Raw genomic sequence first — 16,011 nt, forward strand, 5'->3', positions numbered from 1 at the left:
TTACTGTGGTACTATAGTTTAATCACTGCGCCATGGGGCTCCCTTTACAACAACCTTAACCCAGTAATAACAGAGGAAATGAGAAGAAAGCTGAATTTTAAAAGAATAAGAATAAGAATAAGAATAAGAATAAGAATAAGAATAAGAATAAGAATAAGAAGAAGAAGAAGAAGAAGAAGAAGAAGAAGAAGAAGAAGAAGAAGAAGAAGAAGAAGAAGAAGAAGAAGAAGAAGAAGAAGAAGAGAGGTCAATAATTAGAATTGGTGACAGTAATGTTCGTGGCACAGGTGAGTTATGTCTCTTGGAACTGAGACTTTTTTGGAATAATGAGCAAACATCAGCTAAAAATTCACAAAGAGTGATCTCTTTATTTAAATAACAATTTGCGTTAACAAAAAGAAATAGTTAAATTTAAATATCCAAGGCAAATATATACAATCTGGTATCAAAGTATATACATAATTCTCTTTTAAAGAAAAGAAGAAGAAGAGGCTGAGAAAGAATCACAAATGAAGTATACTAAAACAAAAGGATCAAGGATACAGCCATGGGAAAAAAAATGTGACAACTCGGCGGACAGTTCGAGTTGGAAAATTTCAGGATTCAAGTGATTCCAGGAAAAATGCCAAAAGTTAATTCAGTTTCTTTGAAAACCTTAAACAGCCCCTCTTGGAATAAAGTAACCCAGAGTTTGTGCCTGTGGATTGTTCAGCAGTCAGTAGAAATATTCCCATTGCCTTAATGAGATTTGCAGCCAGTTGTCAATGAACAACAAAACCTCCCCATAAACAAAACAATTCTATCCCTTGTGTCATCAGACAAGTGAACAGACAGTTCTCTTTGATCCATGACATTAGATTAGCTTCATTCATATTGAATCTGGAGCTGAGACGTTAGAATGGAAGGAGAAAATGGGACTATTGCATCATTTGTGCCTGTTCCCTTTCCATGCACTGTTTTCCCAGAATGTATCCCATGGCAATGAGTATATTCTGAGCTGTATTACTCAGGGAACTCAAAGAGACATTTTGGCAAAGTTTCTATTCTCATGCCAACAAGACCAGTCCAAACAGTGATGCTATTGTCACATGCAATGCACAGTGAAATAATTACAGTCGAAGTTCAGAACCTCTATAAAATTTGTACAGGGGCAATGCACTAGGATCTGGAAAGCATGCATGCATGCACGTACAGACACACACACATAAAGTGGGTCAGATGTTTTGCCATGCTACTGTAAAACAAAGCTTAACTAATGGCTTGGCATGATGCCTGAACTGCAGGAAATGGTTTATAACTGATTGGCAAAAAAAGATCAGAGACCATAATCCAATGGTTTTGGATAATTACGAGCTGGGGAAGATGGCATCCAGCTGGTTGTTAGAAGGCAAACCCCATCCCCTCTCATCCCTGGCTGTGCTGGCAAGAGGTCATGGAAATCTCTGTCCAATAACAGCTGAACGGCCACGGGTTCCCCAGCCCGGTTTTAGCATCATGTCTGAATTGGCAGTTACAATCCATGCCCTGTGTCTATAGCTGCCTGCACTACAGAAGCAGGAACCCCAAACAGATGGAAAACCAAAGGAGAGAAGCAGCAATGCATCGTGATTTCTCCCTTTTGTTTACAGCCTTTGACTGTGGTTTGAAGTCTCACTCATAGTGTTGTATAATATCTGAAGGGAGCCATTGTCATTACATTAGGACAACTATTCTTACAATAAATTAAATATTTTCAAAAATGAATCCATCTCAATTGAAAATTAAAGGACTCTTGGTTTTGCAGAAAGTGGAAGTTGCAAGGCAGCAGTGTTCTCTTCGCTCAGCACTATTAAAATGAAAAACCAAATGGCCCCCAGAATTGTGCTCACAGTCTTTTTGGTATACCTGGAGGCAGCTTTATTTCAATCATTGGTAAAAGACCCTTCTCTGACTCCAAAAAGCAACATTTGTTCAGAAATACATCTATTCCCACATAGTTGCCACTATCTGAGAATCAAGAATTCTGCTCAGCCACTGATTGAAGCAAAGACTTTCCTCTTGCATCACATTATTCTTATCCTTTGTGGCCAGATTTCTAACAAAAACTGTTTTGTTTAAAAGTCCCTTTTAGACACAGGAAGCCTTTAAGGAACCAGATAAAATATTAATTAAGCACAGATCAATGAGGCTAGCTGTCAAAACACAAATCATTCACAAACCTGTCTCTTATATAAATCTCAACTACTTCCCAGATGTTTCTAAAATTGTGAAGGAAGCAGAAGCTATAAAAACATAATTGCCTGGGGAGAAAAAAATCCCTCCAACCAAAACAACAAAGTCATTCTATTATACATTATTTTTGTGTTTGCTGCTCTGCTCCCTGCCTCCTTCCCACAACAACTAGTCACTCTTTCCGTTCCTAGCGGAGATCACTGAGGGAAGGAGGCAAATCTAGAAATCTTCACCTCTGGTTTACAAAGACACTGTGTCCCTAGAGCCTCCAAGTGCTAGGAATTCTGGTGGATGCTTTCAGAAGAGCCTTCAGAGCTGTCATTGAGAAGAGCAACTTCAGCTGTTTCCCCCAGTTCAGCATCTGGAACTTCCTCTTCAATAGTGAGGTGAACATCTGGCAAGGAAGACTCACTCACACTGCTTCCCTCCATGGAGCACAAGGTGCAGGAGAGAGCTGGTGCCATGCTCTCTTGCAGCATGCTGAACATCATGGGAATCTGGACGGACTTCAGACCTGAGATGGTTGGCATGGGTTTGACAGCTTGTCCCCATTCCCTCTCTTCATCCTTGTAGAGCAGCAGCAGGTTGGATTTCTTTTCTTTCCTCTTGGACTTCATGTAGCCCAGCATGATCCCCATTAGAAAGATTCCATAGAAGGACATGACAATCAGGATGTAGAAGTATTCATTGCCATTTTCTCCTTCTTTTGCTGAAGTAGAAGCAGCAGGACCGGAACTTTCACTGGCAACCAAGGTCTGGGTCATGTTTGGATGATCCATTGTGAGCGTCAAAACTTTTTGGAGGGTAGTCAGAACCTGGAAGAAGAATAGAGTTAGATGTGGAAAAAAAGGGGTAGAAAATTGTAACATAAAAATTAATCTTAGATGTGAATTGATAATCCTTGCTCTTCATTTGAGATGTACTACTATGGTCAACCAAATGGAAATGTTTTACCATATAAAGAAAAGGTGTATATGAGATCAGTGTGTCTGAACAAGGAAGCTACCTTACAACATGCGGTCACTTAGCTCGGTATTATATGGTCCAGTGCTCAAAAAAAATATATATATATATATTTGGCCTATAAATCCCAGAAACTCCTATCTAGCATGGCTGGCTACTGTTCTATGGGTAATACTGGAAATTATAATCCATAGAATTTTTTTCCAAGTTCTCTAACCAACAGCATCCTCAGACAAATATATTTTCATAATCTGTTTCTTAATCCTTTCTCACTGAAAATACAGAGGATCGAACCTGGAACTTCCACCCACAAATTATGTGGACAAAAACAAAAGGTAAGCTCTCCAATCTGATAGCTGTGTCTCTTGCAGCTCATGAAAACAATAAGAATGACAAACTGGAAAGTTCCTGGTTAAAATCTTACCATGGCCACAAACTCTCTCAGAAACCTGGATAAGCCACTATCTCTCAGACTCCCCCACCCCATACTCGACAATATGACTGTAATAATATTTGCCATCCTTTCAAGATTCTTGCATGAGTTACTGAGATGAAATCTCCTATGGAGCTTGAACAACCAAAATGCTCTATCTAAATACTAAATATGATCATGATTGTATGACTCTACAGATATGTTCTTTTCCTTTTAGAAATGTAGAGAACTTCACAGGCTGAAATTTCCACCTGAGCAATCCTTTCAGTTTTGTCTAAAGATAACACATTAAGGGTGAGCATGTGATCGTGATTTAACAAAGGATGCAAGAGCAGATCTAAAGAAATTCATGCATGTGGGAGGCATAAAACTTGCAGGGAAAAAGATTTACCAGCAGACAAGCTTATTGAATAGAAGCGCTGTGCATTTGTGTAGGTTATCAGTGTTCTGCTGTGGAAAATAATGATATGAAAGAGTTGTTATATCAGAGCAGTGAAGCAAAGGGGGGGAGAAAAGAGACTTTGAATAACTTACGTGACTCTGCAAACAATTTTGGGCTTCCCAACGCTCTGAGAACACAGCTCATCAACCAGGTTCCTGAGTTCTGAAACTTTGCTTGGCTGCCGCAAGCATTAATAACCTCAGAAGAAGTGCTTCATCACGTGACCAAGAGTTTATAATAGTTTCATGCTGGAGTCAGCGCATGAACTCAAAGGCTGGCTCTTTCACTGGCTGAATTCCTGACACCTTCAAGACATGAAAAAAGGGGGTGGGAGTGCTGAGTAACTCTTTCCTAAACACAGGCTAGGGTTGGAGAGTTTGGAGACAACTGAGACCCTGACACTTCAATGATGAATTACATGACTTGCGCAGAAAGCTGTTCTGTGTATATAAAGAGGCAAATCCTGCCAATGACTGGAGAAGCTTTGCCAAGCAATACAGTGTAGAGCCAGAGCATCCATCAAAAACCCCTTTCATGGCCATGTACAAGCACTGTTTTTTTTTTTTCATGAGCCTGTTTCAAGGCAGACTGGCTGGGAAATTGTCCTAGACAGTGCTTGGAATGCTCCAACCAGCGTGATCAGTCTGGCAAAGTAATCTTTCCACCTTCCATTGGCGTGATAGTTGTACCTTACAGAAAGACCATCATTAGAAGCTGAGCCATTAGTGCTCAGAGACACCTTTGTGACTGAATGATCATAATTGAGAACAAAGCCTGTTGTTACCATTGACCAGCTCCAAAATAAAGCAAGCTAATTTGCCAAGTAATTAACTGAGTTCTTTACTTCACGACAGAAGACCTTGGGCAGATACCGCTGCCTGAACGGCCCCTCCTAACTAATGAATTAAATCAGATACAGGTTAAAAGAGAGGATGTTTTAGACCTAATTGATAAATTGAAGAGCAATAAGTCACTGGGCCCAGATGGCATCCACCCAAGTGTTATTAAGGAACAGAGGAATGAAGTTGCTGATCTCTTAACTAAAATATACAACTTGTCCCTTAAAATGACCATAGTGACAGAGGACTGGAGGATAGCACATGTCATGCCAATCTTTAAAAAGGGAAAGAGGGGGGACCCGGGAAACTACAGGCTGGTTAGCCTAATGTCTGTTCCAGGGAAGATGGTGGAAAGCCTCATCCAAGATAAAATCTTAAAACACATAGAAGAACAAGCCTTGCTGAGGGAAAATCAGCATGGCTTCTGTAAGGGTAAGTCTTGCCTCACAAACCTTTTATAATTCTTTGAAAAGGCATGTGGATGTGGGCTAACCAGTGGATATTGTCTATCTGGATTTTCAGAAGGCATTTGATATGGTCCCTCACTGAAGGCTGCTTATAAAATTCCACAGTCAGGGGATAAGAGGGCAAGTCCTCTTATGAACTGAGAACTGGTTGAGAACCAGGAAACAGAAAGTAGGTGTCAATGAGCAATTTTCACAATGAAGTGAAAAATGGTATGCCCCAGGGATCTGTCCTGGGACCGGTGCCTTTCAACCTGTTCATAAATGACCTGGAGACAGGGATAAGCAGTGAGGTAGCCAAGTTTGCAGATGACACTAAACTTTCCAGGGTGGTGAAGACCTGAAGGAATTGTGAAGAACTCCAGAAGGATCTCTCCAAACTGGGAAAATGGGTGGCAAGATGGCAAATGTGTTTCAATATAAGAAAATGTAAAGTAATGCACATTGTGGCAAAAAAATCATAACTTTATCACCTAATGGGTTCTGAGCTATCTGTGAAGGATCAGGAAAGAAATCTTGGTGTGCTTGTGGTCAGCTCGATGACAGTGTCAACCCAGTTTGCAATGGCAGTAAGGAAGGCCGGTTCCATGCTAGGTATCATTAAAAAGGGCATTGAAAATAAAACAGCCAACATTATAATGCCATTGTACAAAGCGCTGGTAAGGCTGGACCTAGAATACTGCATACAGTTCTGGTTGCTGCACCTAGAAAAAAAAACCATAGTGGAACGGGAAAAGGTGCAGAAGAGAGCAACTAAAATGATGACTGGGCTAGGACACCTCCATTATGAGGAAAGGCTACAGCGTTTGGGGCTCTTTAGTGTGGAGAAAAGGTGCCTGGGGGTGACATGACGGAGATGTATAAAATTATGCAGGGGATGGATCAAGTGGATAGAGGGACACGCTTTCCCCTCTCATGCAATACCAGAACCAGGGGACATCCACTCAAACTGAGTGTAGGGAGGGTGAGAACAGACAAAAGAAAATATTTCTTTACCCAACTGGTTGTTAGTCTGTGGAACTCCTTGCCACAAGATGTGGAGATAGCATCTGGCCTACGTGCCTTTAAATGGGGATTGGAAAGATTCCTGGAGGAAAAGACCATTGCAGGTTACAAACTATGATGGGATGTATGATCTCCAGGCTTAAAATGAAGGTACCTCCAAATGCCAAATGCAGGGGAGTGATATCAGGAGACAGGTATCTAGTTGTCTTGTATGCTCCCAGAGGCATCTGGTGGGGCCACTATGAAATACAGGAAGCTGGACTAGATGGGCCCTTGGCCTGATCCAGCAGGTCTCTTCTTATGTTCTTATGTTCTTAATCTACAAGGCTCCTACTGTAGCAATCACAAGTCTTTCAACACCTGAATATCTTTCTCTTCTACAGACACATGTTCTGTAATACATAGTTTGGCCCTCATGAACCAGGCATCGGTCTATGGTCTACTCAGCAAATATTGTACGAATTGGTGAGAATCTCTGGTTTGTCTGGGGTTAAAAAACGTACACAAGTTTCATACTTCTTTGTGTAGGCATTCCTCTGCTTAGAACAGTGGTGTCTGGCCTGCATTTATTGTGTTGTTGTTTTAAACTATTAATTTCAAACTGTTTTGTAATATTTTTAGTATTGTCTTAGACAGACCTGGTTATGTAAAGTTTTTAGATATTTTACTATGTCAAGTGAAATAATAATAATAATCATGTGCAAATCAATTCTGACTTACAGCAAGCCTTTTCAGGGTTTTCCAAGTATAGAATACACAGAAGTGGTTTATCATTCCCTTTTTCTAGGGGCATCCTGGGGCTATGCAGCTTGCCCAAGGCCAGGCAGGATGACTTTTCTCCTAGAATGCACAACCTTTGGTTCTGCAGCCGGATACCTAAACCACGGAGCTATGCAGCCAGCTGTCAAGTGATATAAATATAACAATAACAATCATAATAAAAGTAGTGACAACTTCCCATAATTCACCAATTTCTTCATAAGAATGATGAAAAGAGCATGAGATTTAATATGATTTGAATATGAGCGACAAGAAAACTAGCTGATTAGTTGACCCAGGTGGGCTTTAAGTGCTTTAAATCCCTGTGTATTCAAACCATATTAGGGTTGCTGCTTTTCTGGGGATGAGAACACACACCGTTCCTCATCTTTTAACAGCCATATGGCTAGCAAGACTAATGTGGTCCTCACTTTGCTGAGAATAGTTATGTCTACTGGATTTGGTTTGTACAAGCTGTGGGGAAAAAAAATATTTGTTCATTTTTTATTTTAACAACTGCCAAAATGTGCAAGCTTCTTCCCAAGTGGGACAGAAAAGCTTCAATTTAAAAAGAAAAGAAAAGACTGAATGTGGACAGCACTGACAGATTTGCTCACTTATAAAACTGTGCCTCTGTCTCGAAGGCAAACCTTCCACAGAGGTGAAAATTTGAGCTTGCTCCATATTGTGCCTTCTTTTTCTCACCCCAAGTCACAGAACTGTACACATTGCACTCTAAAATGATAAGTGGTACTTGCAAACTTAAATCCTTCTCAGTTAGGTGATGTTTTATTCCTAAGCATGTGTGGTGTTGTGTGCTTAATTATTTTCTTGTTACTTTTCAAATCATCCTGTCCAAGGTCTTCTGGTCTTCTGAATGGACTGATGGCTAAAAATCATCAGAAAATGAACTGAACCTGAAGATTCCAAATTATTATTTGAACATAGCTTAGTAGGGGGTGTTACCGCTGTCATGCAGTTAGTATCAAGTGCCAGCACTACTATTAAGCAAGTCAAGTCTGCTTAATGGAAGGCAAAGTGAAGTGAACAACACAGGCAGTAGAGTTTGGGAGAACAGCAATTAATAGAAGTTTAAATTCTTTTTACTGTACTTTTAATTTCAGAGAGCAGAAGAGGGTTTTGCCTCAGAATAACTAGGCTGGATTTAGGCAGTATGTACTTTGATCTAGATGAAGGGAAGCACCATTTACTGCTCGTCTCAGGCAACATGTTTTAGGTTGATACTGAAAGGGAGAAAGAAACTGAAGACTGGCAGCTGGCTCAACCTGTACCCCATTCCTATCACTCAGGCCGGTCAGCCTTCAAGGTATTGAAATCTGGAGCTCTGCAGTGGACAGCTTCTCCATATACACAGAGCCCCCATAATACAGTATATTGAAAACCCTACACTACATTGTGTTCTAAATAACTCTTCATTGATCAATTGGATGCACTGTTAAGAGATTGGCTTATCTGTGACCCTTCTAGGGCTGTGACTGTGATTGCAAAATGGAATCATGAAAGTTTATTAAACATAACGGTCGAATAGATCTACTAGGTCATATTCTCTTGTAAGGGAAATTAGAAGTAGTACGTTGCCATGGGAACCACTTACTAGATTTATTGCTAAATGGCTAGCAAGTATCTATGGGAGAAAAAAATCCAGCTGAGCCTGGGACAGATGGCTCTTCCCACCACCTGTGCCTGTGTGATGAAACAGCAGTTTAGGAGAAAGAGAGAATAAGGCTACAGTCACACCAACAAAATGTCCCCCTGTGATTCCACATAATTTGATCAGGGTACATTCGTGCTTTGCAATCACATGAGATATATCACAGGATCTCTGTCCCTACGTGTTTTTAAAGTACATTTCATTGCTTTTGATATGCTTTGCGTGTCTACACCTTGGTTCTGGAATATTTCCCTCCTCAGTTTCTTATGAGTCTTTCTGTCCCCCACTGCCTACTTAAAAGCAGACATTAAAGGGCAGAGACTGATGACAGAAGTTTACCAACCCATTGACAATATTCCTGCGGATTCTTTTTAAAAGGTACAGGTGAGGGGCAGTACTGGTGACAGCATCATACAATGGACCCCCCTGCTCTCAGAATGTTCTGGTACAGCTGTGCACACAGAATGCTCGCAACCCAATTTTTTTGCAATACACCCAAAACAGGTGGGAGGGAACTGATGTGTACTTAGCATGGGGCCAGAGTAAAAGATTCGATAATGGCATCATCTGAACAGAAATTTAAATTTCCAAATGAAGGAGGCATAACAGCAAAACATTAATAGGTGTGACCGTGGCCTGAGACTGAAAGGAAGTCGACAAGAGATACGTTGTTCTTTGCAAGAGCCTAAAAGTAGATGACACTCATTCTCAAAATGTGATGGGGATTATGTAAATAAAGTGAAACCTGAGGTATTTGTGAGAGTGCTGCGGGCTGTGTGCACTTGTGCTTAAAGTTTGTAAATAAATACAAATGTGAAAAAAGGCCAGTAAGTCTCCTGTAATCTTATTCCAATAATGGAGTTAAGCTGCAACTATATGGTCAAATAGAGTAGGATTTGCTCCACCTATAAAATGGGAGAATTCAATATAATTTTTAATGCCTGCATGATGTCAAAGGCAGACTTGATTCCTTCCAGCCTATTTCCTGCCATGCCAGCTTTTTTCCTCTGACTCAAGAGAGCTGGATTCAATCATGTTTTTCCCCTGAAGATTTTCCTAGTAAGATGGGGGGGTGGTTTGTCTTTAGGTGATGTTTTCATTTGACATAAGCGCTTAAAGTTTGCTTTTCAGGATAGTGAGAACATGTCCCCACCTCCATTCCTTTCCCCCATGGTCCCCTATGGTCATCCAATGTTTTTATTTAAACACACACACACACACACACACACATATCACATGTGCTTGAATTCTAAGGAAGTCGTGCTCCTAAAGTGAGTTCTTTGAAAACATTACTTTAGGTATTTTTATACTGCTGTTCAGAGGCAGAACAAGTCTCTCAGTTTGGATGGCAGCACAAAATCACAATAGGGTCATTGTCCAGAAAAAGTTACTTTGAACCTGCTCAGGAAAAAAAACATTAATTTAGTATTTCATAACTAATATATTTAGTATTATATATCACTGGAAGGACAGATCCTCAAGCTGAGGCTCCAATACTTTGGCCATCTCATGAGAAGGCTCCCTGGAAAAGACGCTGATGTTGGGAAAGTATGAAGGCAAGAGGAGAAGGGGACGACAGAGCATGAGATGGTTGGACGGTGTCATCAAAGCTACCAACATGAATTTGACCCAACTCTAGGAGGCAGTGGAAGACAGGAGGGCCTGGTGTGCTCTGGTCCATGGGGTCATGAGGAGTCAGACATGACTGAATGACAAAACAACAACAACAATTAATATATTCTAGGACTACTGAACTTTCAAAAGGTGTTAATGTTGAGCTTAACTGTGTATGTACTTTAGTAACAGATTGCCAAAAAGTGTCAAAGAGTCATGGATAAAGAGGGATGCCATGTTTACCATTTGAAAAGAAATGAACCATGAACCAAAACAACCCAACAGACTGGATTGGTTCATGATTTGTTTTAAAGGCATAGCAGTCCAAATGTGTGTCACTAGTACTTTGCCACACTAAACAATTTTAGAAGACACAGCTACTGTAGGAGGCACCCAAGAATCCAAATGGATGCCTATAACTTAAAACCTTCCTCTTCCTCCTCTTTCTTCTTCCTTATTGCAAATATTTGAGTTTTAACATCTTTTCTGACCTACTTTTCCCTTGGCTTGTTTTGCATTTCTTATCATGTTCATTGTCAGTTGCCATAAAAGAATAAATCATTTGAAAAAACAAATATTAATGGTCAAAATAAGGGAAATCTGGATTGGCCAATTTGGCAGGTGTTTATTTTCATTCTGTCTCCACTGAGCAAACTTCACTGCTCATTCTCTGTCAAGAGCAAATGAAGTGATACTGAGGCCATTCTGTGAGCGTCGTCCCAACTCAGCCTTGCTCTGTAGATATGATACACTTGGCATCCTTATGCAATGGCTTTTCATCCATCCTCAACAGCTTTCAAGCAGAGTTTATGTGAGAAGACATTTCAGCTTTTGACTGGAGTTTTAGAAGAGGTAGCCATGTTCGTCTGTGCTAACATACACAAAAGAAAAAAATAAAGAAGACAAAAATGTTGTGGCACCTCAAAGACTAACTGCTATATTTTAATCTGCGCTTTCATGGACAAGTCAACTTCTTCAGACACTCAAACTTGTTCATGAAAGCTCACATTAAAATATAGCAGTTGGTCTTTAAGGTGCCACAACATTTTTGTCTTTTTTTTTTTTTTGTCTTGCTGACTGGAGTTTGAAAATTTCCCTGAATATTTGAAGTCCAAATGATTCCCAGAGAGGTCTTGACTCTTTCTTTAAAGGTTAAAGAAGCATGTTTTACAGAATCAAAAGTCTTAAATACATCAACTTTTTTGTTGTTGTTCAATGCAGAGACATAAAGACTGGAGTTATGGTGTTCTCATCACTTGAAACAGGCATGGTTTTGTTCTCTACAAAATCCATCTGACCCCCCCCACACACACACATTCCCATACAATAGTTGTTGATGTTGAGTTAATGTCTTCTGGGATTTGATACAACAATATTTCTCTACAGCATTGCTTTGCCATGTATGCATGTGGGGGTTTCCTCTGCTCTTTGTCTCATAATACTTTTAATATTGGCTTAACTATGCCATTATCTAGCTTTACAACACTCCCACAGATAATACTAAAGAGCTGCAAAAGTTGTGATAGATCAATTATGAATACCAAAGTTTTGCTTGACCTAGTGCATTTTCTAACTACAAAGAAATTTGATGGAGGCAAGGAAAGTCCAAACTCAGTCAATTCTCCATTTGTTATGGCTTGATTAAATGGCCATTGAATAAATAAATAAACACAGGAGCTTTTCTCCCTGGTGGCCATGAGATTGCTACAATAGTGCTAGCTACCCAACAGAAACAGAAACAGATGCAATTTGCTATGATGAGAACTCTTAGGCATAATCCATGTGGCTATACATCTTCTAGGGATATTAGTTCTTTCCATCCTCTGTTCTCTGTTCATAAACAGTTTTGTACGATATGAAGTACAAAATACATTGCAATGGTCTACTAGCTCCCATGTCAGGGCCAGCTAAAGATCTCTTGCTGATTGTGGCAGTGGATGAGAAAATATCTTATCTCCCATGCCATCCACAGAAGCTGATCAGGTTGGCTGCTGAATCTTCCTTCAACACTGCTGACAGATCAGTGACTTCTAACACACCTGTGGGTAGCAAGGTAGTGTCAGGGAGAGTGGGACATGTTGCATGGCAAACACACCACTGTCCTTCAATCTGTCTGTCATTGCACCTCACCAGCCAGTGTCTGCTGCCTGAGGCAGATGTTTTACTCTGCCCAGCACAAAAGCCAGCCCTGCCATGTTGAGCTGGGATGTGGAAAGCCCTTAGATTTGTAATGTTTATTCTCATCCATATGGGTAAGAAGCCTACTGAGTATTCTCAGACCATTGAGTTGACTGAAGCCAGCTGATCTTCCTAGATTGCTGGGAAGCTAGGGCACAACTCCAAATACTCCCAGAGGAAATATTAAAAAACACTTGGGATGAACTACAAAATCACGGATGCTAAGTGATGTCCATGTGGCTCATACATTTATGCAATTCCTAGCACGTTGATGATGATGGAGATATGAGTCATGTCATGTTTGAATATTTCTCAACCATTTCTGCATATATAATTAATCATACATTCCAACTGTCATTAAATGGCAGGAACTATGCCAGCATTTTCCAGTACCTGTCTCTGGTGTGTCACAGTCAATGACAGCAGTGGTACATTCTCAAGAAAAGAAGTTCAGTAGGACTCTATAGCCATCCCCCCCGAGAAAAACTCAACAGTCTAGCTGGGCCCCAAATAAGCAGCAGTACATAGGATAACCAGAGTTTGGAATTAACATGTGAAAAAGAATGTGTCACTTTATAATTCATTACTTTTGCTATAACAAGACACAGCAGTGCTTCTTTATTGTTCTAGTTCAAAATGGGATGTGCTCATTTCAGGGCTGATAACAGCTTTCACACATCCAGCAATATACTAATAATGATCTCTATATGTCAGTTCATCTGTAGACATAGATGTATTAAATTTGCACATCCCCTCACCCTGTGGTCCTTCCAGAAGGAAAAGAAATTACACAATCTGGAACCATGCATCTTTTTTTTAATATATACAAACTCAGCTACAGCAAAGACTCTGCAAGAAGCTGACATGTGAGTTCCTGTAAGTCTCTGAGGAAAGCACAGCCTTAACCCTTTGAAAAAGAGCTGCGTCTTTGTGGCATGCTTATCTGTTCACTCCTATCAGCTAAGTCAAGGAGGATTAATGACATCACCCCTCAGGGGCTACTTGATCCATGAGATGCTGGTTCCCCTTCAATTCCCACTGGCCTCAACATGCTGTGCACTGGGCTGAGCCGTATGTAAAATATACAGACTTCTGATATCCTTCCCTGAAGCAATGTGTTTATGATCAGTGTGAAAGGAAGGGCAGTGGAAGGGCAAGGGAGAAGCCAGAGTTGGGATTTCCCTTCACTTTCCAAAGCAGGGATTTCGCATAAATAGTGAAAGGGAGTCACACAGATAAACATGGGGAAAAAGCAAATGCTTGCATCCTAAGTTCATTCACGGAAAGAATGTTTCCCACCCCCTCCTCTCCTTTGCAACCATATTCATCCCACATGTACACACCTTTGTCCAAAGGGCAGGAGTCCTCTTGACCATTGTGAGATAAGACACAGGGAGTCTTCTGGGTGAGTGGGGAATTGTCCCATATTGGGTGGACCTCTGGCCCACTGGGTGTGATTTTCTCTTGATCCTGCAGCCTCCCCTCTTCCATGTTTCACTGCACTGATCCTCACCAATCCTTGAGATATACCATATTTTTCCATGTATAAGACCCCCACTTTTCTAATCCAAAATTAAGAAATCTAAGTGGGGCTTAGCAAGTGTAGGGGGAAAGGGATCAAAGTGCTGCAGGATCACTTTGATCCCTGCTTTCTCCCTTTGTGCTAAGCCCAGCGGGGCTTAGCAAAAGGAGGAGAATGTCATCAAAGCAATCCCACAACTGCAGGGTTGTTTTGATCCCTTTCCCCCTTATACAGCCTTGGGATTGCTTTGATTCTTTCCCCCCTCCTTTTGTTAAGCCACATGGGACTTAGCAAGCAGAGGAGAAAGCAAGGGATCAAAGCCCTGCAGGAACAATTTGATTCCTGCTTTCCCCTCCACTTGTTTTTGTACTCTCCTCAGCTTACTTCCATGTATAAGATGACCCTCAATTTTTAGTCTAAAAATTTTAGACAAAAGTATAGTCTTATACACAGAAAAATACATTTGAAACTGCAGGAAGCTTTAAAAGGGAAGCTTTTCTTCCAGGAACCTCTTGATGCTGGCATCTTTTAGGATCTGAGTCAACCTGCTTTACTTTAGGGTTAAATTATCTGAGACACCTTCACATTAGGAAAAGAGTATTTGCCATGACCAGTTTAACTTTGAAGGAACAGAAGCCAGACGTAAATAGCAATCTCTTCTTCTCTCACTTGACCCTTCAGAATAATGGAGTGGGGTGGGTGTTGCAGAAGAAAAAGAGAAGAGGAACTCCCCCAGGCAGAAAGCTCCAGGAATCATTTCTCCAGCACCTCCTCTGAGTTTTCCTGCTTTGTGGACTGGCAGGATATAAAACAATGCTTCCTGGCACTGGCAGCCCCTCAGAAATTCAGAAGAGACCAATGGTTAAGTGCAGTCAAGTTCATAAGATTGAAGTATCAGGACTTTTTAAGCAATAGAGACTATGGAATCATCCCACCCTCTACTGCCTTCAACCTAGACTTTCCCAGGTGAGAAATTGATTTTCCCAGGGTCATGTTGCAAGTGATCATTGTTGTAATACAAATAATGTTTGTTTGTTTGTTTGTTTGTTTGTGTCACCTTCCTCCCAGAGAAGGGACCCAAGGCTGCTTTAGAAAGTATTAAAAAGAACCAACTAATGACTTGATAAATTATAGCATTAAAGACAACAAAACATACAATAGTTTTAAACCAATTTGTTAAAACAGTTAAAAGCACATTAAAAACACAATAAGCATGCATAAAATAATATAATATAATAAAAGCCAGTCTAAAAAGGATGGTCTTCACTCATCCCTGGAAGAACAAGACGGAGAACGCCAATCTAGCTTCCCAATGGAAGACGTTCCACAACCTGAAAGTAGCCACAGAGAAGGTCTCTCTTCCATTCTCCTTAAGCATACCTATGAAGGCAATGGAACTGAGAGAAGAGCAATGGAACTGAGAGAAGATTAATCTTGCTCATCCTTCCAATTGCTCCTGGAGCTCTACTCTCTTCTTGCTCACCTAGCCACTCCAAGCAGTAGGAGGGAGGACGAGTCTCCCTGCATGGTTGTTGAGTCACTAGCCAAGCAGGAAGAGAGCGGAGCTCCAAGAACAATTGGAAGAATAAGCGAGACTACTGCTGCCACCAGACGCATGAGTGGACAGGCCGGTCGCAGGGGTCAGCCCCTTGTTAAGTCCAGCTGCACGGGGATATTCGTATTCATATACAAATATGAATATGCCCATCTCTAGTCTGGAAACAGACCAGTAGCCAGTATGGCTGTTGGAGCAGGGAGGTTATACACTCCCTGTAACTTGCTCTGGTCAGCAGCCTGGCTGCAGCATTTTGAACCATTTCCATAGCAGCCCCACACAGAACATTAGGCATCCTTCAGTCTCAAAAGATTATGATAATGTGCTCTATATGGAGGATTTGGAACAGCATCT

The 16,011-nt window shown here is 40.9% G+C and overlaps 1 protein-coding gene across 1 annotated transcript; it reads right to left on the reverse strand.

Annotated features, from left to right (window-relative positions):
• Positions 1-348: 348 nt before the first annotated feature.
• KCNE4 (potassium voltage-gated channel subfamily E regulatory subunit 4) lies at positions 349-5,040 on the reverse strand. The gene is given in 3 exon segments (XM_020795480.3): positions 349-3,011; positions 3,013-3,026; positions 4,142-5,040. Coding segments are annotated over 3 exon segments (591 nt in total). The 5' UTR covers positions 4,194-5,040; the 3' UTR covers positions 349-2,486.
• Positions 5,041-16,011: the final 10,971 nt, after the last annotated feature.

This window comes from Pogona vitticeps, chromosome 3 (assembly GCF_051106095.1).
Source record: "Pogona vitticeps strain Pit_001003342236 chromosome 3, PviZW2.1, whole genome shotgun sequence".
In the NCBI taxonomy this organism is placed as follows: domain Eukaryota; kingdom Metazoa; phylum Chordata; class Lepidosauria; order Squamata; family Agamidae; genus Pogona; species Pogona vitticeps.